The sequence below is a fragment of the Macaca nemestrina genome, chromosome 5 (genome assembly GCF_043159975.1).
Source record: "Macaca nemestrina isolate mMacNem1 chromosome 5, mMacNem.hap1, whole genome shotgun sequence".
NCBI lineage: Eukaryota > Metazoa > Chordata > Mammalia > Primates > Cercopithecidae > Macaca > Macaca nemestrina.
This window is the reverse complement of record NC_092129.1, coordinates 149,611,079-149,632,748: the sequence shown is the minus strand read 5'-3', so window position 1 is coordinate 149,632,748 and position 21,670 is coordinate 149,611,079. Positions and strand designations below refer to the sequence as shown.

Sequence of the window (21,670 nt, the reverse complement as noted above, 5' to 3'; positions counted from 1 at the left end):
TGGCCTCAGACACCTGATCCTGGCCTGTCCGGCGGGCCGTCCTGTTGGCAGCCAGCCCCAGTGCTCCCCAGAGCCAGCTGCGTGGCAGCATTAAGGGCACAGGGAGGGGGAGGGGGTCCCTGTCCAGGAGGCTAATGAGACAGGTAGTCAAGGCACCCTTTCTTTCTGGGCTTACTGGGCTCTGCTCTGAATCACAGGTGCTCACCCCTTATCCCAGAGATAGCAACAGAAAGGCCAGAAGACACACACGCCTCACCCATCAACACTGGCATCTACCACCCCCACACCAGCAATGACTGGACCCGGCTGGCCCTGGCCATCTTTAGCTCTGGCCATCTTCAGCTCTTCCCAAGGACCCAAGACAAGCATCCATCCCCATTCAGGGCTCTCGAAAGTGGTCCTCCACCTTTCAGCCCTACCTGCCCTCCCCCAGTCACTTTAAGGAGGAAGAGATCCCTACCCTGAATCCAAGGAACACAGGTGTCCTGCCCTCCAGCCTGGACCCTTGAAGCCCCAAATCTCCTTGTTAGACTCAGAAGCTCCTGCCCCAGGCATCAGCTGTCCCCTTCCCAGAGACACTCGGAGCTCCAGCCACACTCTGAGGACTCAGGCATCAGGACTCCGCTTACCTGCCCAGCCTGGGGCCGCGCTCAGCCCCAGCACCAGAGGTAGGAGGAGGAGAAGGCGATGGCAGCGGCTGCACCGCTCCATGGCTGAGAAACCGGAACGCCGGGTCCCAGGGACCCAGGGACCCAGGTCGGCCTGAGACGCTGGATGCTCTGAGGCTGACAGAAGACAGGGAGCAGACTATGAGCCTCAGACGCTGGAGTCCCAGGGAGGTCAGAGGCTGCGGGCAGCAGCAGCTGTCAGCGGCCCAGCTCCATGCAGCAAGGCGCCGTCGGGGCTCCCGGCACTGCTCCCTCCTCGGTGGCTGCCGCTTCTGTGTGTCCCCGGCCACCCTGGCGCCCAGAGCCCCCACCTCGCCCCCGCCCCCGGCCCGGCCCCTGCCTCCAGCCGCCCGCCCACAGCCACCAAGGGGAAACCCCACCCTCAGTCTCCACCTGGGGAGGGAGGCGAGAACCCTCCCTCTCTCTGGCTCTCTCCTGCTCCTTGTAGGTCTCAATGGCCTGTACCCTAAGATTCTCTTTTCGGGAACCCAAATATCTTCCCTAGCCCCTTCCTTTTCTAGGACCCAAACGTCCAGTCACACACACCCACTCCCGTTCCCTCCCTCTTGGGGGCCCAGAGTCCCCTTTCAGCAGAGACCTGGGTGGGATTTAGGGCACAGTGGGAGGGGAGAGGCGGGCCTGGGGGTCGCAGTCCCCACCCCACCCATAATCAGGTCTCCATAATTACTTCCCTCACCCCGCCCCGTGTAATTACAGAGCGGGCCGGGGCGGGGGTATTTATAGACAAGGCTATAGATAGCGACGAACTGGGGCGGGGGATGTGTGGGGAGGTGTTCTACGGGGAGCAAGAGGCCAGAGACCGGAACCCACCGACAAACACAGGATAGTCAGGTCCAAGGATATGCACATGGGGGACGCGGTAAGGGAGTTCCAGGGCCCAGGTAGAGGGGGAGCAGTGGTAAGATGAGCGAGCAGTTGACTCTGGTTGGAAGAGTCCAGGGAAATGGGGTCACTCAGGGACGTGGGCCGCCTCCTGGCGGGCAACGCCTGAGAAGCCCGCAGCGCTCAGCGCCCAGTGCGCCCCCACGAGCAGGCACGGCGCCGGGTCTGCCCGGAGCCCGCAGCGCGGCCGGAGGGAAGGCCGGAGCGAGCCGAGGCGCCGCCGCCCGCTGGCGCGGAGAGGGCACGAGCGAACAAGGCGCCTTTGAGAAGCCACCGCCCCCCTTCCTCCTCTGGCCGGCCCCGCCCCTAGCCTGGCACACCCTCTCCCCCCTCCCCGACAAAGCTTGCCTTGTGTCCCCCACCCTGCGTCCACCTCTTGGGCCCCAGGGAACCTCGGTGGCAGCGTCCAGGGATCGCGTCCGGAGCTCCCAACCGGATACCCCCCCAAGCCCGAAACGGCGCTGCCCATCCTCATACAGTCACCTCAGTCCAGAAAACAGCGATTTTAATTTGAAAGCGATTTTATGTATGAGTGAGAGGGGAAAGGAGCCCCAAAGAGAAAGGACGCAGGGCAAAAATCATGCAGCCCCAGCACCCCACCTCTGCGGGCTGGCCACCTCCCCTCAATTCTCAGGCCAGGATCCTGTGTCCCCAACCTATGCTATGTGCCCAGGGCTGGAGGAGAGCTGTGAAGGGAAGGCCTCCCGGACTACACTCAGGAAAACATCCCCTGTGGGGGCCCTGTCCTCACAGCCCAGGCCCCTTCCCCAAGTTAGACAGAAGAGATGGGGAGGGGGAAAGCTGGGAAGGCTAGTGCTTGGAGAGCCCTAGAGACAGGCCATTTCAGGGCCCTGCCTTTCCCAAACACCCACCTCCACCACTGGCATTTCTTAGTCAACCTGGGAAAGTACAGTACTTCTTTGAGTCTAACTGCAAGTCTCTATCCTCAGAGGAAATTAAAAATAGCAGATCGGTTCATACATCTCCACCAGCCCCTTCACCACCACCACCACCTTTTTTATATTTCAGTCTGACTGCAGAAGGAGGTGAAGTGTAAAAAGAGACTCTGGACAGTAACAGGGCCCCTCCCTCTTCCAGAGAGGCCCCCATCTGCCAGGTTTGAGAAGAGGAAGGCCTGTCAGGCCCTACTCTCATGTCCATCAGTTTGGGGGGCCTGCCCCCCAATATCCACCTCTGGGGGAGTTCCCCATTTCCACTCTTCAGATGGGAAGCAAAATGAGGCAAGATGAGAAGGAAGCAAGGTCCTGGAGGCAGGGCCAGTGCTTTGTGCTGGGGGAAGGACAGAGGGTGAGAAATCACCCCAAATCACGGGAGACCCCGACAAATTCAGAGACTCAAGGCCACTGAAGGGAGACAACCAGTCTTCACAGGGATCTGGGGTCCCTTCCAACTTGGGATATCAAGCAGATCCCTTGGAGGGTTTATGTTCTTGGTTCTGCCCTGTACTTCTCACCCCATCAAGGTTCTGGGAACATGGCCCCCCACCCTGCCCCAGGGCTTGGAGTCCCTCTAGGATGTGTGCTCCTCCAGTGTGAGAAGCACCACGTCAGGGTCTGAGCTCAGGCCAGTTGATGGGGAGCCTCAAGCATCTCCATGAGGAAGGTGTCGATGGGGGTGTCACCAATGAGCTTGAAGAAAAACAGATGCTCTAGACACTTAAGGCCAATGGACCGGAGGGCAGGAAGACGTAGCAGCAGCTTGGCAAACCTGGAGTGGAGGTGGGAGAGGGGGATTGAGAGCTGGAAGCACACGGGCCCTAAATACATCCTCATCGCACTCCCCACTCCCAAGGGAGCCTCAGTGCCCCCAGCCCCATCTCACCGTCCCTGCTGCTCAGGGTACTTCTGTTTGCAGTAGGTCTCCAGTGATGCATACACTTTCTCCCGCAGGACCTCCACCTCACTAGGGTTGGAGAGGCCCTTGGCATCTGGGATGGCAGGGAAGAGAGGAGGAAGAGAAATGAAGACAAACCAAATCAGGATGGCCGTGTGGATGTCAGTCACAGGATGCCCCTTTTGGGCTGCATTTGCTTGCCCTTTACCAGAGGCCTGGCAAGGGAAGCAGGGCCCACTGGGTTTGTGGGATGGATCCGTGGATGTGGGTTTTTCCTTGGCCAGTTGGGAGATTTCCAGGTTGAGGGTCTTACTGAGGGGGATAGCTGGGTAACTTAGGAGTCTCGGAGAAGAGGAGGCTCCAAGGTTGCCTTGGCCTTGAGAGACAAAGGTAATCCTCCTCTTACCTGGATTAAACAGAATGATTGCCCTCAGGCAGCCAAGCTCTGTCTTGTCCATCCTCATGTCACGCATTTTGGACACTAGCTCTGTCAGCACCCTGGAGAGGGACCTGCAGGTCACTCAAAGGTCACAGCTCAGCCAGCCTTGGACACGGACCAGCCTATAGCCCCACCCCCTCTATCTACATGCCAGCCTAGCCGAGGGCCACTGACCGATCAAAGATGGCTCCTACTCCTGCCGAATGGGCTGAGTTGCGGTGCACATGAAGACCTGTGGCAAGGAGGATGCCATCTCGAACATCAATGGATCGGTGGGAGAAGGAGGCAATGAGGAGCTCATTCCAGCCTGGGTGGGGCAGCAAGGGTCAGGAGCCAGAAATCAGGCCAAGGGATTCAAAGCACATCAGTAGAAGAAAAGGAGAAAAGAGGTGGCGAGGTCAGCAAGTTTGGCTCCGAGTACACAAGGTAAGGCCACTGGGGTCACTAAAGGTTGGGAAGTCAAAGAGGGGTCAAATGTCAAGAGGTCAAAGGGATCCAAGGTCACTGACCTGCCCGCAGCAATATGACCTGATCATCCAGAGGCAAGGAGGAAAAGTGTGGGATCCTCTTCGCCCACTCAACAAGCGTGAATAGCTGTTTGTCAGCTGCCTGACAGATGTTAGTCACGGGGTCATTTGGCTGCAGGGGACAGGGGTAAGAGTTACGGAAGATTTTGAGATACGCTGGGAGCCCCTTGTAAGAGGCTTTTGACAACCCCTCCTTACGTATAGTCTTCCTGTGAGCCCCATCCAAACCAATCCCTGTAAGTCAGGCTTCTCTTCTGGCATTCGTGCAAACAATTATTTATTTGGGACATGCCTGTGGTTCTGCCAGTGGGTTGTTTGGGGATTGGAGACAGAAGGAGCTATCACATCCACCTCAGAGGTTTGAAAGACCTGTTTGGCAGCACTTCCAGTCCCAAGTAGTGTTACGAAGGTTATGAGGGGAAAGGAGGGGGAGGGGATATAGAACAGACCTAGACTGCCTCCCCCAACCCCCATCACCAAGGGGAGTGGATTGACCCCAACACTCACGCTGCTGCCGCTACCCCCGGTTCCCCCAGGACCCTCAACGCCCTGGTCACTCTTCTGCTCCACAGCAAGCTCTGCCTCCAGGATCCTGTCCACAGGCATCTCCTCGGGGGCTCCCCCAGCCCCCTCCCCATCCCCATCCTTGTCCTTTCCCCGCTGACGCTCCTCCTGTACCGCTGCAGGGGGAAGCGGGAGAGAAAAAATGGAAAGTCAGCAGCCATCCATGAAGGGGTTCCACAAATATACTTGGCCTCATCAGGATCTCATGGCCCTTGGGAGATATTTATATGAATGGGGACGTCACTAGAAAGGGTGGACTGGGGGCAGCCCTGAAGCAAGGGTTATAAAAGGGCAGATAAGTCAGTCTGGAAAGGTGAGGTAGGTAAAAGAATTAGGGAGGAATTTAAATGGAGAGCCTACTACATGGTTAAAAAACATGCCTGAGAAAGCTGATTGAAAAAAAATTTTTTTTTAAATAAAATATGCCAAGAAACATGCTAAGCACATTTTAACATTTATTCAATTATCATAATGATGCTGGAAGCATTTATTCTCATTTTTAAAGATGAAGAACTTGGGATTCAAAGAGATTAGTTTGCTTAAATTCATATACTACATAGCAGGTCATACAACTTAATCTAAGTGTGTCTGAGTGCAAATCTTGTGCTCTTCTTACTCAACAAATAGGCAGTGAAAGGAGCACTGGCCTAGGTCTTCAGAGATGTGGGTTCTGATCCCAAACCTGCCTGCCACTCCTTTGTTGCATGACCTTGGGAAAGCCAAGCCTCAGGCTCATCTTCTCTAAAGTGGGCGTTTTGACCAAGATGCACTCTAAAGGGTCTCTCAGAATCCTAGGAATCTGACTTAAGAGGATGGAGAAGGAAGGGAAGCCCTGAGGTCTTCAGTAAAGTCTGTAAGCTTAAGAGTGTCAGAGTCCCAGGAGTTAGAGGAAAGACCACAGATAACAGGAAACAAAGACCAGAGAAGGTCCATGGAATCAAAGAGAGGAGGAACTACTTAGGTTAGAAATGGGAAGACAGCCCATCATGGGTAAGGAAAAGTTATTCTATCCTAGGACCAGTCTAGGGAGGGGTCACAGGTGCAGGCCACAGAGGCCTAATCATTAAGAAGGAAACTGAAGGGCCAGAACAGAGTAACAGGGAGGAGAGCTGCAAAGGGAGAGAGAAATCAAATATCGCCCTCTAGAGGAGAGAGAACAGTCCAGCCTTCCAGAGACCTACACAGTCTGAGTCGGATAGGGGAGAAGGGTATGTGGTCTAAGACACCTGGGTAGGGAAGGTCCTTACCCTCCCTCTTCATGCCAGTGGCCAGGCACTTCTGATAGCGGCAGTACTGACAGCGGTTCCGCTGGCGCTTGTCCACTGTGCAGTCTTTGTTGTCCCGGCAAGAGTATGTAAGGTCCTTGCGGATGGTGCGTTTGAAGAAGCCCTTGCAACCCTCACAGCTGTAAACCCCATAGTGTTTGCCTACAGGGAAACGGGAGGAGCAATAAGAAGGTTGCATGGAGACAGCTTCGCCATTTAGTCTCTTTCCAATCTCCCCCTAGCAAAACTTAAAGTTTAAGTCCTCTCCGTTTGCCAAATACAGAGATAGGGAACCAGGAGCTGAGTGATGATCCAGTCCCAGTCTCCCCACTGTTCAGAAACCCTACAGGCACTCCCTTTTCCCTCTGACCTTCCCCCCAATTGCATCCTACATCTCAGCTTCAGTTTCTTTACTCTCATCAAGCCTCCCCCAGGTCACTTGCTCTGACCAAACCCCATAAGCCCTGGGAATCCCACAGGTGATGATACACGGCCCAGACTCTCCCTCTCTGTTCATCCTCTGAGCCCCATACCTGAGCTTCTGTCCCCGCAGATTGCACATAGCCGTTTGCCAGCCCCAGGGCCACCTGGAGGGGGTGGACAGTGCAGGCCCCGGACCCCTAAGACTGGTGGCTTCACATCTTCAGGGGGGCCAGACCCACCCCCAGGGAGTGACACTGTTGAGTTAATCTGGGATGGGGGAAATAGGGAAGTCACAGGAAGACTTGTTGGGAAGGAGAATCTCACAGAAGTGATGGAAATCATTCCCTACCACTAAGCAAGGCCCTGCAGTGCACATTCCAGAGGGCATCATTTACACTGCAGTCTATGTGAAGGGCCATCCCTGGAGCACAACCCCAAAGAGAATAAACAGGCCCCCCGAAATTGTGCAACACAGTGACCCCGAAGGGCAGGTGTCTTGGGAAAGCAGATGGGACCAAAAGGGCAGAAAATCACTGATAGATGAAAAGGACATCAAGAATATCAGAATTAGCTGGGCGTGGTGGTAGGCACCTGTAATCCCAGATACTCAGGAGGCTGAGGCAGGAGAATCGCTTGAACCCAGGAGGCAGAGGTTGCAGTGAGCCGAGATCGTGCCACTGCACTCCAGCCTGGGCAACAGAGCAAGACTCCATCTCAAAAAACAAAACAAAACAAAACACACACACACAAAAACAAAGAATATTAGGGTTCTTTTAGGGGAGGAAGCATGCACTGAAACATCAGTCACCTCAGGAAAGGCAAGGGGTCTCACAAAGACCACAGGACTGACAAGATTAGAGAATTGGAAGGTCAATGGGCCATGGGGAAGTTCACATATGGATCCTCGGTTACAAGGAAAACAAGAAAATGAAAGTGGCCAGGCAGTAAGTTGGTCACAACCTCTCACCTGGGGGCTGCTGACAGGCCCGGAGAATCCTGGGGGAGCTGGAGGGGGCAGACCAGGGGACCCCATGGAAGAACTGATGACTGGAAAGGGAGAGCCCAGTGGGGGGGGTGGCATCGGAGGTGGGGGTGGGGCCCCAGAGCCTCCAAGGGATGGAGCTGTTGAAGGGGGCAGGGGTGGTCCAGGAGGAGAAGGGGGAGGGACTCCCTGGGGAAGGGGATTTGGGGAGGAGCTGTCTGGGCTTCGGGAGTCTTAGGGAGGGGTATGTACACGTACACAGACACAAAAGAGACAGAAGAGACAAAAAAAGAAAATGAGTCTTCAAACATCCAACTAGAGACTTTAATTCTCTAATACCCCACCGTGCCGGACCCAGCCCACTCCACCCATCCCCAAGTCCAGAGACACCCTGCTGTCAAACAACTGTGTAACTCCGGCTGGTCCGATGGTAGTGGGTTATCAGAACTTATTAATAAACATTAGTGTCACTAAAATTGATATACAACCCCCCACTGCTATATTTGACTGGCTAAAAAAACACAGCATAACTCCTTATTGTGGTGAGAGGAGGGAGGTGACAAGGAGAGGAAGATAGTTCAGGTGAGGAAAATTTTCCAACCGATCTATTTGAATACCAGGTCATCCTAAAGCCACACCTGTCTCGTGGGTGGGGCAACACGTGGGGTAGACCATCGAGCCCCTCTATTCCCAGCGTAAAGCCAGGTAGCCAGAGCGTGCAGGGGAAAGAGAGAGGCGGGAGAGACCCCTCCTACGACGCAGGATCTGCCTTTAAACGCCCAAAGTTCTGAAGCTTAAGAGGAATCGTGCCCTTCCCACGCCCGCGACCTCCGGTGCCCAAGGCCTCAAGCGGTCACGGTTAGGAGGGCGGAAGCTCCCCTTCCCCGCCCCGCCCCGGGGAGGAGGGTGCTAAGGCCCTCGGGAGGGAGGGGACGCGTGTTTACAAACAAGGGGGCGGGAGCGCCAGGAAAACCAGAGGAGGGTGTGGGGGAGGGGTTGCAGATAACGCGGTTACTGGCTCGCCTGCCCTTCTGCTGGGACACTCACCCCGCCCGCTGTCGCCCATCCCGTCCCGTCCAGCCTCCCCCGGCTCCGGCTCCGGGGTTTGTTGTTCTCCGCCTGCCACCGCCGCCGCCGCCGCCGCTGCGGGATCCAGCCAGGGCCGTCGCCGCCGCCACCGGGACGCGACCCCACAATGCATTTCTTTTCGCACCCCCACCGGCCCACACTGCCCTGCGGCATGCCGCTGAGGGAGGAAGGGCGGGCGAGCGGCCCAAGACATATCCCTGGCTGAGAGTAGGGATACCGAAGAGCTCCCAGGGATTCCCAGGGGTTGATCGGAGGAGTAGCTGAGCACGAGGAAGCCCCTGAGAGAAAGACTCTGGCCTGGATTGGGTAGAATTAAGCCCGTCGCTCTGCTCTGTACCAAAATGACAGCGCCAATGTGGCAGCCATCTTTGTACAGACGGGAAGTCTCGGCGCGAGTTCCCGCCCCCTCGTCTAGTTGGAAACCGAGGAGGCGGTCTCCTCCGGCCTGTTAGCCCGCCTCGCCCACCCTCCCCTCAAATAACCTCCACACTCGCGCATGCGCATCAGTGCAGGATGGATTCGTCGCTACCAGAGTACCGCCATATTGGTAAAGGCACTAGGACGAAGGTGGAACGGAACTTCCTGTTCTCGCGGGAGCTAAAGGCGGGACTGCCACGTCCGAGCAAACCGGGAAAGGAGAGGATCCCGGAGCTGGTGAGAATTCTGTTTTTCTCTACCATCCTTTCTAGGCCTTTTCCTTACCTAATGAGTCATAGAGACGAGGGCCCAGAGAGTCTGTAAAGTGGCTGGTGAAAGACTAGTGTCCCAGGGCTCTACATCCGGGAGGGGGTTCGGGATAAAGAGAACTAGTCTTGGGAACAATGTAGGTAGGTGGGAACTTAAGGGATTGGGAGAGCGGCCCATAGAGGTGGACGGAGGGCGCTATTGGAGTAAAGCTGACCCTGTGTAGGTATAGAGTTGAGTCAAGTGGAGTCACTGTCTCTGTCCCTCTGGTCAGCGTGATGGCCAGAGGCCTGGGGGCCCCCCACTGGGTGGCCGTGGGACTGCTGACCTGGGCGGCCTTGGGGCTTCTGGTGGCTGGACTCGCGGGTCATGACGACCTGCACGACGATCTGCAAGAGGACTTCCATGGCCACAGTCACAGGCACTCACATGAAGATTTCCACCATGGACACAGCCATGCCCATGGCCATGGCCACACTCACGAGAGCATCTGGCATGGACATACCCACGGTCACGACCATGGACATTCACATGAGGATTTACACCATGGCCATAGCCATGGCCACTCCCATGAGCATAGCCATGGAGGCTATGGGGAGTCTGGGGCTCCAGGCATCAAGCAGGACCTGGATGCTGTCACTCTCTGGGCTTATGTGAGTCTCCAGGGGATGGGAGAGAGAGGGGCTGGTTCTGGATTGTTGGAAAACACCACAGTACTTGACCCTGACTCTCCCTCACCAGGCACTGGGGGCCACAGTGCTGATCTCAGCAGCTCCATTTTTTGTCCTCTTCCTTATCCCCGTGGAGTCAAACTCCCCCCGGCATCGCTCTCTACTTCAGATCTTGCTCAGTTTTGCTTCCGGTGGCCTCCTGGGAGATGCCTTCCTGCACCTCATTCCTCATGCTCTTGGTAAGTAACCTCTGACTTCTACCTCAAATCTAACCTATTTTGTTCTTTGGGGGAAAAGGGTTCTTTCTCCTTTATGATCCCTGACCTTTCGATATTCCCCCAAATACACACCCTTTGTGTCAGATATTCCCTCATCTGGTTTTCCCCCCATCTTCCAGAACCTCATTCTCACCACACTCTGGAGCAACACGGACATGGACACTCCCACAGTGGTGAGGAAGAGACAGATGGGGATGGGAGTTGGGGTGCTGGGGAAGGTCTGTCTCTCCCTATTCCTCACCTCCTGCACTTGAGGAGGAGGAGTCTGTAATGCACATCTCCTTTAATGTCTCAATGCCTCCATTCCCAGGCCAGGGCCCCATTCTGTCTGTGGGACTGTGGGTTCTCAGTGGAATTGTTGCCTTTCTTGTTGTGGAGAAATTTGTGAGACATGTGAAAGGAGGACATGGTCACAGTCATGGACATGGACACGCTCACAGTCACACACATGGAAGTCATGGACATGGAAGACAAGGTGAGTCCAGGAACAACTTTCCCGAAAGCTGACTTGCCTGCCTCAGAATCTCCTCATCTTACGGCCCTCAGGAGGGAGAGGACATGTTGGAAGATCTGTTCTCCACGCTGACTAACTCTTTTCTTCCCTCAGAGCGTTCTACCAAGGAGAAGCAGAGCTCAGAAGAAGAAGAAAAGGAAACAGGGGGGGTTCAGAAGAGACGAGGAGGGAGCACGGTACCCAAAGATGGGCCAGTGAGACCTCAGAATGCTGAAGAAGAAAAAAGAGGCTTAGGTAAGGGCCAGAGTTGGTCATAAATTTGGGCAAGGGACATCATCACAAATCACATGGAATATGTGCTGTGGGTAATGGCAGGTGTCTCGGAAACACTAAAAGACTGGGTGTGAAGTGGTCTCTGAGGGGAGGTGTGAGAATAACTGACCAAGACTGAACAAGTGGTGATGGAGGCCTCTGATCATTTTCTCTTCTCGTCCTGTACAAGATCTGCGTGTGTCAGGGTACCTGAATCTGGCTGCTGACTTGGCACACAACTTCACTGATGGTCTGGCCATTGGGGCTTCCTTTCGAGGGGGTCGGGGGCTAGGGATCCTGACCACAATGACTGTCCTGCTACATGAAGTGCCCCATGAGGTCGGAGACTTTGCCATCTTGGTCCAGTCTGGCTGCAGCAAAAAGCAGGTTGGTGATGTCTGCCAAACACAGCTACCTCAAACCCTTTATTTCTCCTCACTCACCCTAAACCCAAACAGCCTCTTGTTAGTTCCAAACAATTCATACTGTCATTGACAAGTCCTCTAGAAATGAGGGGAAAGAAGTTCTGGTTACTTTGTCCTTTAGCTCAGTATTTCTTAAACTGTGGTCTATAAACCATCTGAATGGTTTAGTGGAGTCTTACACACACACGCCTACTCAATCAGAAAGTCTGGAAAGGACCTCTGATCGCTAAGATTTTTCAGAAATTGTCTATTCTAGACCGCCCCCTCCTCTCTTTTTACTTTGATGTTTAGTTTCCAAATCCATGTCCCCTATACCTATACCCCACCAGCCACTTCTAAACCACTGATAATCTTTAGCTATTGGTGAGTGTGTTTTTCTCTTTTCTGCCCATCAGGCAATGCGTCTGCAACTACTGACAGCAGTAGGGGCACTGGCAGGCACAGCCTGTGCCCTTCTCACTGAAGGAGGAGCAGTGGGCAGTGAAGTTGCAGGTGGTGCAGGTCCTGGCTGGGTCCTGCCATTTACTGCAGGTGGCTTTATCTACGTAGCAACAGTGTCTGTGTTGCCCGAGCTGCTGAGGGAGGCATCACCATTGCAGTCACTTCTGGAGGTGCTGGGGCTGCTGGGGGGAGTTGTCATGATGGTGCTGATTGCCCATCTCGAGTGAGGCGTGGGATAAACTACTCCTGCCCCAAACTTCTACCCCTAACTCCAGGTCAGTGGTGTGTAGAGGTTGGGGGCCCTGGCCAGGGACATCTGCCAAAGGAAGGAACTGTAGACTGGGAGAATGGTTACTTTGGCATTAGGGCCTTCAAGGGCTGGCAGTCTTAGAGGCTGGAGCAGTGAGAATGAGAGGCCAGAGGGATGATAGTGTTGGGCACCCCTTGACCATGTTGGGGCCATGAAGAAGGTTGGAAGGGAGAGGGGGTGATGGCAGCTTACCTGGTGTCCCCTACCCCACCTGTTCTCGGAGAACCAAGTTGCCATACAGAAAGTTCTCCAAGGTCCAGTTCCCTTTCTCCCACCAGTCGGTGAAGGCTTCAGAGAAGACCAGAGTCCTGGACAGAGAGGGTAACAGGAGGAGTCGGGGATAAACATCAGACATCAATCATGTGTCCTAATTTGGGAGTGATTCCGGGGGATGGGGGTGGGAGAGGGTTAGTTGGTAATCTCATGGCCTGATTTTTTTTGTTTCTATTCCTTTTATATCACTGTTTGACTCGAGGGGGAGGGGTGGCAACCGGAAATAAAGTCCTCCGATCTTCCGCCCCACATGCAGTCTTTGTCTTTTTGGGGGGAATGGGGCCCCCTGTCTTCTCCGCACCCGGGGCCCCTAAGCAGCAGTGTCTGGCCACGCCCCCGCAGTGGGAGGTCGGCCTGCGCTGGTGGCCACAGATGGCCTAAGGCTGGCGGGTCTTTGATTGGCCCCGGCTTTGCCCTGGCCACACCCCCCTCTGCGCTGGGATTGGCTTAGTGCTGGGGTTCCCACCCACCCACAGGCCGCAATGGCGTCTCAGCTCCAGAACCGGCTCCGCTCCGCACTGGCCTTGGTCACAGGTTGAGGGGGTTCTCTCCTGGGGCGGTTTGGGGTGTTGGAGTGATGTCAGGGGCTTGCCCTTGGAGTCCGCGGCTGCTGTGACCTCTGACCCCTTATCCACATTTTACTAACTTTCTGCCCTGTGACCTCTGATCTCTGCCGCCTCCTCCCCTTGCCCGGTCCGGCGTGTTCTGTCCTACCTCAGGTGCGGGGAGCGGCATCGGCCGAGCAGTCAGTGTACGCCTGGCCGGAGAGGGGGCCACCGTAGCTGCCTGCGACCTGGACGGGGCAGCGGCACAGGAGACGGTGCGGCTGCTGGGCGGGCCAGGGAACAAGGAGGGGCCGCCCCGAGGGAACCACGCTGCCTTCCAGGCTGACGTGTCTGAGGCCAGAGCTGCCAGGCGCCTGCTGGAACAAGTGCAGGTGAACGCCAGGCTACCTTCCCCCTCTAAAGCTCTAATATTACCTCCACTGCCCCGGCACTTTGGCGGGGGGGGTTTTGATGCGTAACTTCCCCCTCCCATAGGCCTGCTTTTCTCGCCCACCATCTGTCGTTGTGTCCTGTGCGGGCATCACCCAGGATGAGTTTCTGCTGCACATGTCTGAGGATGACTGGGACAAAGTCATAGCTGTCAACCTCAAGGTGGCGATCTCTGAACCTGCTACTTTTGGCCCCCTTAGCCTGGAGAGGGAGTTGAAGGAGGGCTGTCACCCCAGCTGATCTTTTCTCCCTTGTTACCCTTTCCCGCCAGGGTACCTTCCTAGTCACTCAGGCTGCAGCACAAGCCCTGGTGTCCAGTGGTTGTCGTGGTTCCATCATCAACATTAGTAGCATCACAGGAAAGGTCAGGTTGAGTTGGACGAGGTCAGCCAGCCAAGTGGCATAGAGAGGAGAACTCCTCCTTGAGACTCCTGACTCATTCCACATCTCTGACTCACCTATAGGTGGGGAACATGGGGCAGACAAACTATGTAGCATCCAAGGCTGGAGTGATTGGGCTGACCCAGACTGCAGCCCGGGAGCTTGGACGGTTGGTCAGATGCTTGAGGGTGCTGGGGAGCACCTGGGGGGTCTGAAGGAGGGACCAGCATTCAGCCTTCTCCAGAATCAGCAGCCACTCTCCTTCCCACAGACATGGGATCCGCTGTAACTCTGTCCTCCCAGGGTTCATTGCAACACCCATGACACAGAAAGTGCCACAGAAAGTGGTGGACAAGGTAGGAGGCTGTGGGTGGAGGGCAGAAGCATTCAGAGACTCAATCTCTCTGGGCTTCACAGAGAGAGAATACTGGGCACAGTTCCTGGCAAACATTAAATATTCAATGAATGTATGAGGAATGAAAACAAAAAAGGGTCACAGACTCAGTCTTCAAAAAAATCCATAAAAGCAGCTTTCACCCACATGAGTATTTCCTTACAGATTACTGAAATGATCCCGATGGGATACTTGGGGGACCCTGAGGGTGAGCACTGAATGGAGAGGAGTCCCTGGGAAGGGGGCCTGAATGAAGAGATCCCCAAGGTTTTGGGATTTTCTATGGGACTGGTGGTTGGTGTCTGTGGAGAGGTTTGTGGAGAGGGATGTCTTTGGTGGGAGATTATAGCTATTTTGGGTCTATAGGAGTGAGCAGGATTCTGCCCTCTCCCCACCATTCTCGTAGATGTGGCAGATGTGGTCGCATTCTTGGCATCTGAAGACAGTGGATACATCACAGGGGCCTCAGTGGAAGTCACTGGTATGAGGCCAGCATGGGGAGGGACAGGGCAGAGAAGTAGAACCCAGACTATATGAGAAAGCAAGTAAGGGGAGTCTGGAGCCACTGGGAAGGGCAGAGGTCCCCAAGGCCAGGGACAAAAGTGGGCACCCCCTAACCCATTTGTCTCTCCACCCATGCATCTGTCCAAATGTTTCTGCCCCTCCCAGGAGGTCTTTTCATGTAACCGCCTCAAGGACCCTGGACTCTGCTCACCCCCCCATCACTCTGCCTGGCCTCCTGCTGATGAGGACTCTAAGTTCCCAGGCTACAAAAGGGGTGGCAGTGTATGGCTCAGGAATGCTGAATATGGGAAGCAGGGGTGCTTGTGACCCTAATAAATTCCAAATCCTCTTCCCTGCCACCTCCGGTTCTTCTTGTGTCCAAGCCCTCAGACCCTTCCCCACCTCCCCCTCCTTTCCCTTTCCCGAAGGATTGTTCCCTTTCACTGCCTGGTCTCCCAGGGCAACCCCCGCCGCCGGGTGTGAGAGGAAAGAGTGTGTGTCACTGTGTATGCGTGACACTCCGGGTCTTTTTGGAGGGAGGGGTTTCTGCATCACCCCTTTCCACTGGTTCTGCAGCACCAGTCCCCTCCCCCCAACTCCCTGGGTTCTTATGGTCCCCAAGGTTGATTTGTTCATGGCCTCATCTTGGTGTCCAGTCTGGCCTTGAAAGGGGGTCTTGGAACAGGTGGCCCTCCCCCACCCCTCTCCTTTCTCTGAGTCCCCCCCTCCCCTTTCTCTCCACCTTACAATAGCTGCAGCCGGCCTGGGGTCGGATGGGGGGGATTAGGGGAGGGGGCCAGGATTAGGGGAATGAACCAGCCGATGAAAGGGGCTGGAGAGAGCAGGAGGGAGGGGGCTGGAAAGAGGAGGAGGAAGGGGAGGGGGGTCTGCGCTAATCGACTCTGGCGCCCACATAAGGACTGGCCACGGACTGAAGGAGAGGACAGGGAAGTAGGGGGGAACTGGGGTGGGGGGCGAGGGCACCCACTGCTGCCTTGTCCCAGAGACAGGCCACCCCCTGGCAGCCGCAGCCCAAGTCCGGGAGCCTCAGCTCGGGCGGGGACAAGACGTCCATCAGGGTCTCTAACTGCCCCCTACCCCCTCGCTCCGTATCCCTCTCATTCCCTACACTCAATGGGGATCGCTCTGCCCCTTCCTCTTCTCTTTCCTCCCCATCCCCTTCGTTTACTTTAGAGTCCTGCAAGAGGCTTCTGCCCACTTCCCACTCCAGACATTCTGACCCTGTGTACCCCACCCACACGCGCACCCCCACTCCCCAATGGGAGCCCCATCTTGTGTGTGTCCCTGTTTCCGCGTGGTGTCTCCATTCCTCCCGTTCCTCCCGTGCGCCTCCCTCCCTTCCCCGCCCCGGGCCGCGGCTCCTGATTGTCCAAACGCAATTCTCGAGTCTATGGCTCTGGCCGAGAGTTGAGTCTGGACGTCCCGAGCCGCCGCCCCCAAACCTCGAGGGGGAGAGCGGGTCGGAGGGTCTAGGGAGAACCAAAGTGGAGGGTGGAGGGAGTCCCCAGGGTGGTAAGGGGAATCCCGAGCACATCGGGACCTAGGTGCGTTCTCTGGACTAGAGGGCAAAAGCGGCAGAGGATCTTTTGCAGCCTTTTTCCACGGAATCCTGGAATGGGGGTTACGGAGAAGTAAGGGGGGTTGATCCCCAGAGTCGCCAGGGTACGCAGAGTGGGGGAGGTAGCCCTTTTCACGAACCCTCTGTCCCCTCCTGGGGTCCCAGATATTCCAGGCCCCGCCCCCTGGAGCTGAGGCCCTGGGTGGGGGCCTCTGGAAGGGAACCGAGGCTAAGGTTGTTGGCCGCGCGACGGTGCTGGGCCGGGGGCGGAGACCGTGGTTCCCTAAGTGGCGCAGAACTCCCGGGACGCAGGATCCTCACGTGGGACGAGCTCGTCCCGTGGGCGGGAGAACCTCGGCGTCCACGTCCCGTCCCACCCGCGCCGCGAATGGCGGGTGACGTCTCCGCCGGCGGGGGGGCGGGTGTAGCGGAGGAGCAGGCGGAAGTGACGTAGGGCCCCAGCGCCCGGGCCATGGCGGCGGCGGTGGCGGGAGCTGCTGTCTGAGCAGCAGTTGCGGACCCAGCGAACTTGGCGCAGGAGCCCGGGCCTAGAGAGAGGCGCGGCGGCGGCGGGAGCGCGAACGGCTGGAGCTGGGTGAGGGGCAGTGCCGGCGCGGGGGCGGGAGCGGGGGCGGAGAGGGGCGCTTCTGGAGGGGCGGGGTCTGCGCGAGGGGCGGCCCCCTAACGCCCTCCTCCCCTTTCCCCCACCCCCAGCCTTCCTCGCCTCCTCCTCGGCTGTAGAGCCCTGGTGGGGGGGGTCTGTGCCCGGTCACCATGACGACGCCGGCGAATGCCCAGAATGCCAGCAAAACGTGGGAACTGAGTCTGTATGAGCTGCACCGGACCCCGCAGGTGACAGGCATTCTCCCTTTCAGGCTTACCCCCTCCCGCAAACCCCTCCATCCACAGACCCCATCACACAGCTTCTTTTCCATAATTTGCTCTATTCTGCCCTGCCTGGCCCTATCTTTGAATCACCTTAATCTTTCCAAAGCACTTCGCATTTACCTCATTTAATCCTCAAAACAGTCCTGCCAGAGAGGTGGAGCAAGTATTATTGTCTTCATTTGAAAGATCGCAAACACAAAAATTACCTTCCCTGTTCCTCATTCAGTATTATAAGTCAGTGCATATAAGACTCACCTTGGGAGTTTATTAAAAGCAGAGCTTCATGCTCCCCAACATTCTGATTCAGTAGTGGATTGGGTTCTTAGAATCTGAATTTTTAACAGGCACCCTATGGGGTTCTAATACAGGTAGCACCAGGACTTTAAACATTTTTGTCGAATAGTTTTTCTCAGCCACAGATTTGTGCCATCTTCACTCCTAGGCCACTTAGTTACCTCAGATCCTCCTATTCCAAAGCTCCTACTCTTAGTTAATGGACACTAAAGTCTGTCTTTTCTCCATTTGCTCCAAGTCATCAGTCCTTCTCTTTCTCAGAATTCTTGTCTCGAATAGAGACCAGCATGGGTACCCAGATTCTGCCTTCTCACTGTATTTTTCAAAACTCTTATTTTATGGGCTGCTGTTTCTAAAACCCCTTTCCCTCTAACCCACACCACCTTTCTACTCACTGATGCCTCCAGGAAGCCATAATGGATGGCACAGAGATTGCTGTTTCCCCTCGGTCACTGCATTCAGAACTCATGTGCCCTATCTGCCTGGACATGCTGAAGAATACGATGACCACCAAGGAGTGCCTCCACAGATTCTGCTCTGACTGCATTGTCACAGCCCTACGGAGCGGGTAATAGGAGAGACATGTTTGAGATGAGATGAAGGGGTACAAAGTTAGGGCCCTCTCACTGGTCTTGGTTCAGCTTAGGCTTCAGTTCCCTTGACTGACCACTCAGGGCTTCCCTTCTTCTACCCCAGGAACAAGGAGTGTCCTACCTGCCGAAAGAAGCTGGTATCCAAGCGATCCCTACGGCCAGACCCCAACTTTGATGCCCTGATCTCTAAGATCTATCCTAGCCGGGAGGAATATGAGGCCCATCAAGATCGAGTGCTTATCCGCCTGAGCCGCCTGCACAACCAGCAGGCATTGAGCTCCAGCATTGAGGAGGGGCTACGAATGCAGGCCATGCACAGGTGTGAGGGTCAGGAGAGAAGCAGGAGTGGTGGGATGGGTCCGTGGATCAGTCTTTGTTGCCTGCTAGCTTCTAAGCCTCAGCATCCTAAGAGCTGACCACAGACTGATCATTAGGGCTGGAAATCATGGGTATAAATTGCAGTTTCTTAGTAAACAACTGGCACTGCTATTATTAAGAAAAATATAGGGCTGGGCACAGTGACTCACATCTGTAATCCCAGCACTTTGGGAGGTGAGGATGGGAGGATCACTTGAGCCCAGGAGTTTGAGACCACCTTGAATAACATAGGGAAACCTCATCTCTACAACAAATTAAACATTTAGGTGGGCATGGTGGCACATGCCTGTAGTCCTACCTACTTGGGAGGCTGAAGTAAGGGGATCCCTTGAGCCTAGGAAGGAAGTGGAGGCTGCAGTGAACCATGATCATACCACTGCACTCCAGCCTGGGCGAAAGAAAAAGGCCCAGTCTCAAAAAAAAAAAAAAAAAAAGAAGAAGGAAAAATACAGTTTACCTCTTGACTTTCTAGAAGTTAGAACAGTAGAGCGATTTTGAGAATAAGCTCTGGATTTATACTGCTGGAAGTTAAATCACCTCCTAGGCCAGCATCTCTCAGTCTTTCATGTGTATCCAAATTACCTGTAGATCTTCTTCAGATGCAAACTCTGATTCAGTATGTCTACAGTTGGGCCCGAGAGTCTGCATTTCACAAGCTCCCAGGGGATGTCTGTGCTGCTACCACATTTTGAGAGGTGTCAGCCTATGATCGCTAACAAGTTACTTAACCTCTCTAAGCCTCAGTTTCCTCAGCCATAAAATAGAGATAATATAATTACCTGTGTCATAGGATTCATTGTATTAGGTGAGGGGATTGGTGCAAAACACTTAGCAGAGTGCTTAGCACACAGTTAGTGTTTAATAAATGTTAGGTATCATCATGAGGATTTTTCTTATCTCTTAATTCTCTGAAGTTTAAAGTCTAAGCCCTTTATCCTGGATGCTTTCTAACCTTAATCACTTGCTTCTACAGGGCCCAGCGTGTGAGGCGGCCGATACCCGGGTCAGATCAGACCACAACGATGAGTGGGGGGGAAGGAGAGCCTGGGGAGGGAGAAGGGGATGGAGAAGATGTGAGCTCAGACTCCGCCCCTGACTCTGCCCCAGGCCCTGCTCCCAAGCGACCCCGTGGAGGGGGTGCAGGGGGGAGCAGTGTAGGGACAGGGGGAGGCGGCACTGGTGGGGTGGGTGGGGGTGCCGGTTCGGAAGACTCTGGTGACCGGGGAGGGACTCTGGGAGGGGGAACACTGGGCCCCCCAAGCCCTCCTGGGGCCCCCAGCCCCCCAGAGCCAGGTGGAGAAATTGAGCTCGTGTTCCGGCCCCACCCCCTGCTCGTGGAGAAGGGAGAATACTGCCAGACTAGGTGAGGAGCCCTGTCCTTCCCCCAGCCACTGAGAAACCAAAGATCACAGATTTCCATCAGAAGTGGGCTTTGCCCAAACCCAAAATACTACCCCAACCCAGAATCCATTTTGGAAAGCCCCTACCTCCAGTCCCCATCTGAGGCGTCCTGGCTCTAAGCCTGTCCTCCCTCCCACTCCAGGTATGTGAAGACAACTGGGAATGCCACAGTGGACCACCTCTCCAAGTACTTGGCCCTGCGCATTGCCCTTGAGCGGAGGCAGCAGCAGGAAGCAGGGGAGCCAGGAGGGCCTGGAGGGGGCGCCTCTGACACCGGAGGACCTGATGGGGGTGGCGGGGAGGGCGGGGGTGCCGGAGGAGGTGACGGTCCTGAGGAGCCTGCTTTGCCCAGCCTGGAGGGCGTCAGTGAAAAGCAGTACACCATCTACATCGCACCTGGAGGCGGGGCGTTCACGGTGAGAGCTTCTGAGGGCAGTAGTAGAAGAGGGGAGAGGAGGGAGGGTGATCTGGGCCACATAGAACCATGAACCTGGTCTAACTCATCAGCACTCTTCCCCTATATATCCTCCATCTCTTTCTATGTCCCTTCTCCTTTCCCATCATCCGTGTCCTTTTTTGCCCCATCCCTTTTATTATTCCTTTTTTCTTTCTTTCTTCCTCCCTTCCACCTTTTGCCTCTCATTCATTTCCTTTTCCATCTTCTCCAACTTTCTTCTCTCTTTTCCTCCCCTCCCCCTTTTACTCCCTCCTCAGACGTTGAATGGCTCGCTGACCCTGGAGCTGGTGAATGAGAAATTCTGGAAGGTGTCCCGGCCACTGGAGCTGTGCTATGCTCCCACCAAGGATCCAAAGTGACCCCACCAGGGGACAGCCAGAGGAAGGGGACCATGGGGTATCCCTGTGTCCTGGTCCATCACCCCAGCTTCTTTGTCCCCCAGTATCCCCAGCCCAGCCCGCCAACAAGAGGACACAAATGAGGACACGTGGCTTTTATACAAAGTATCTATATGAGATTCTTCTATATTGTACAGAGTGGGGCAAAACACGCCCCCATCTGCTGCCTTTTCTATTGCCCTGCAACTTCCCATCTATACAACGTGTTGGAGAAGGTGAAGAACCCTCCCCTTCACGCCCTCCTACCAACAACAAACGTGCTTTTTTCCTCTTTGAAACCTGCAGTTCTGTGTGTCTGTTTATCAGGAGTGTAGAAGAAAAAGGGAAATAGATTGGGGAGGGAGGCCTAGAAATAATGTAAAATCAGCGTTGGAAATGGGGAGAAAATGTCGGGTTATTCATGATATGTCGTCGGAAACTCCAAATTAGCAAATATGTATGAAAATAGGAACTATCTATGAAGCTGGAAGACAGGATAAAAAACAGGTGCCAAGTCGGACCCCATACTTCCCCTAAAACTTGAGTCGCCCAGGCTGAAATCCAGGGTTTCAAGACTAAAGGGAAAGCAGGAAAATGGCTCAAAAGAGAAAGGGATGTTTGTAGATGTGGGAAGGACCGTGATGTTTGGAAGTCACTGTGAGCAGCTGGTTTCTATAGCTGGAAAGAGGGAGGAAGGTGGGGAGGGCTGCGGAGGAGCTCCCTGTTCCACATCCCGGTCCCCGGGCCACCTCCCAAAAAAGGGCAGGCTGGGCTGCGGACTAGGAGTGCGAGTGCACAGCCCTTGCCCGCCGGGTGGCAGGGCTGAGCGGAGGGAGGGCCGCCCGGGAACTGTAGTTCTGTGCTCCT

General features: G+C 55.3%; 5 protein-coding genes across 16 annotated transcripts in view; 3 read left to right on the top strand and 2 right to left on the bottom strand.

Annotated features, from left to right (window-relative positions):
- LOC105474438 (collagen type XI alpha 2 chain) overlaps positions 1-1,775 on the bottom strand; it is a 30,563-nt gene extending 28,788 nt beyond the window's left edge. For 3 of the 7 annotated variants that reach the window (XM_071097211.1, XM_011729067.2, XM_011729072.2), the window contains exon 1: positions 630-946. In XM_071097211.1, the coding sequence (XP_070953312.1) occupies positions 630-711 (82 nt within the window). In that variant the 5' untranslated portion in view covers positions 712-946. Of the gene's footprint in view, positions 1-629; positions 947-1,499 lie in introns of those variants that run through there. The other 4 variants (XM_011729064.3, XM_071097212.1, XM_071097213.1 and 1 more) reach the window with 4 other exon arrangements.
- A 284-nt stretch (positions 1,776-2,059) lies between these two features.
- On the bottom strand, positions 2,060-9,096 carry LOC105474442 (retinoid X receptor beta). 3 transcript variants are annotated; one of them, XM_011729077.2, is made up of 10 exons: positions 8,673-9,096; positions 7,611-7,858; positions 6,754-6,910; positions 6,203-6,382; positions 4,899-5,071; positions 4,374-4,503; positions 4,039-4,171; positions 3,832-3,935; positions 3,414-3,519; positions 2,060-3,299 (listed from the first exon to the last, which is right to left on the bottom strand). In XM_011729077.2, the coding sequence occupies exons 1-10, from the start codon at positions 8,905-8,907 to the stop codon at positions 3,152-3,154; spliced, it is 1,614 nt and encodes a 537-aa protein (XP_011727379.1). In that variant the 5' UTR covers positions 8,908-9,096; the 3' UTR covers positions 2,060-3,151. The 3 variants fall into 3 exon arrangements, with proteins under 3 accessions (XP_011727379.1, XP_011727380.1, XP_070953310.1); XM_011729078.2 differs by having other exon boundaries at positions 3,832-3,923; XM_071097209.1 differs by lacking the exons at positions 7,611-7,858; positions 8,673-9,096 and having other exon boundaries at positions 6,754-7,300.
- Positions 9,097-9,258: 162 nt separating this feature from the next.
- On the top strand, positions 9,259-12,811 carry LOC105474441 (solute carrier family 39 member 7). 3 transcript variants are annotated; one of them, XM_024790579.2, is made up of 8 exons: positions 9,259-9,368; positions 9,673-10,051; positions 10,140-10,308; positions 10,467-10,520; positions 10,658-10,822; positions 10,955-11,095; positions 11,304-11,500; positions 11,934-12,811. In XM_024790579.2, the coding sequence occupies exons 2-8, from the start codon at positions 9,677-9,679 to the stop codon at positions 12,204-12,206; spliced, it is 1,374 nt and encodes a 457-aa protein (XP_024646347.1). In that variant the 5' UTR covers positions 9,259-9,368; positions 9,673-9,676; the 3' UTR covers positions 12,207-12,811. The 3 variants fall into 3 exon arrangements, with proteins under 3 accessions (XP_024646347.1, XP_011727377.2, XP_070953311.1); XM_011729075.3 differs by having other exon boundaries at positions 9,359-10,051; XM_071097210.1 differs by lacking the exon at positions 9,259-9,368 and having other exon boundaries at positions 9,637-9,819; positions 10,156-10,308.
- A 95-nt stretch (positions 12,812-12,906) lies between these two features.
- LOC105474440 (hydroxysteroid 17-beta dehydrogenase 8) lies at positions 12,907-15,195 on the top strand. Of its 2 annotated transcripts, none has more exons than XR_011623814.1 (9): positions 12,907-13,096; positions 13,282-13,499; positions 13,603-13,719; positions 13,829-13,921; positions 14,022-14,107; positions 14,210-14,294; positions 14,498-14,599; positions 14,739-14,813; positions 15,002-15,195. XR_011623814.1 is itself a non-coding variant. In XM_011729073.2 (9 exons), the coding sequence occupies exons 1-9, from the start codon at positions 13,045-13,047 to the stop codon at positions 15,016-15,018; spliced, it is 786 nt and encodes a 261-aa protein (XP_011727375.1). In that variant the 5' UTR covers positions 12,907-13,044; the 3' UTR covers positions 15,019-15,195. The 2 variants fall into 2 exon arrangements, 1 of the variants encoding a protein (XP_011727375.1); XM_011729073.2 differs by having other exon boundaries at positions 14,498-14,540.
- Positions 15,196-16,854: 1,659 nt separating this feature from the next.
- LOC105474444 (ring finger protein 1) lies at positions 16,855-21,102 on the top strand. Its single transcript, XM_011729080.2, has 7 exons — positions 16,855-17,010; positions 17,130-17,267; positions 18,005-18,165; positions 18,294-18,509; positions 19,542-19,931; positions 20,112-20,385; positions 20,684-21,102. Exons 2-7 carry the CDS (start codon positions 17,190-17,192, stop codon positions 20,783-20,785), a joined length of 1,221 nt encoding a protein of 406 aa, XP_011727382.1. The 5' UTR covers positions 16,855-17,010; positions 17,130-17,189; the 3' UTR covers positions 20,786-21,102.
- Positions 21,103-21,670: the final 568 nt, after the last annotated feature.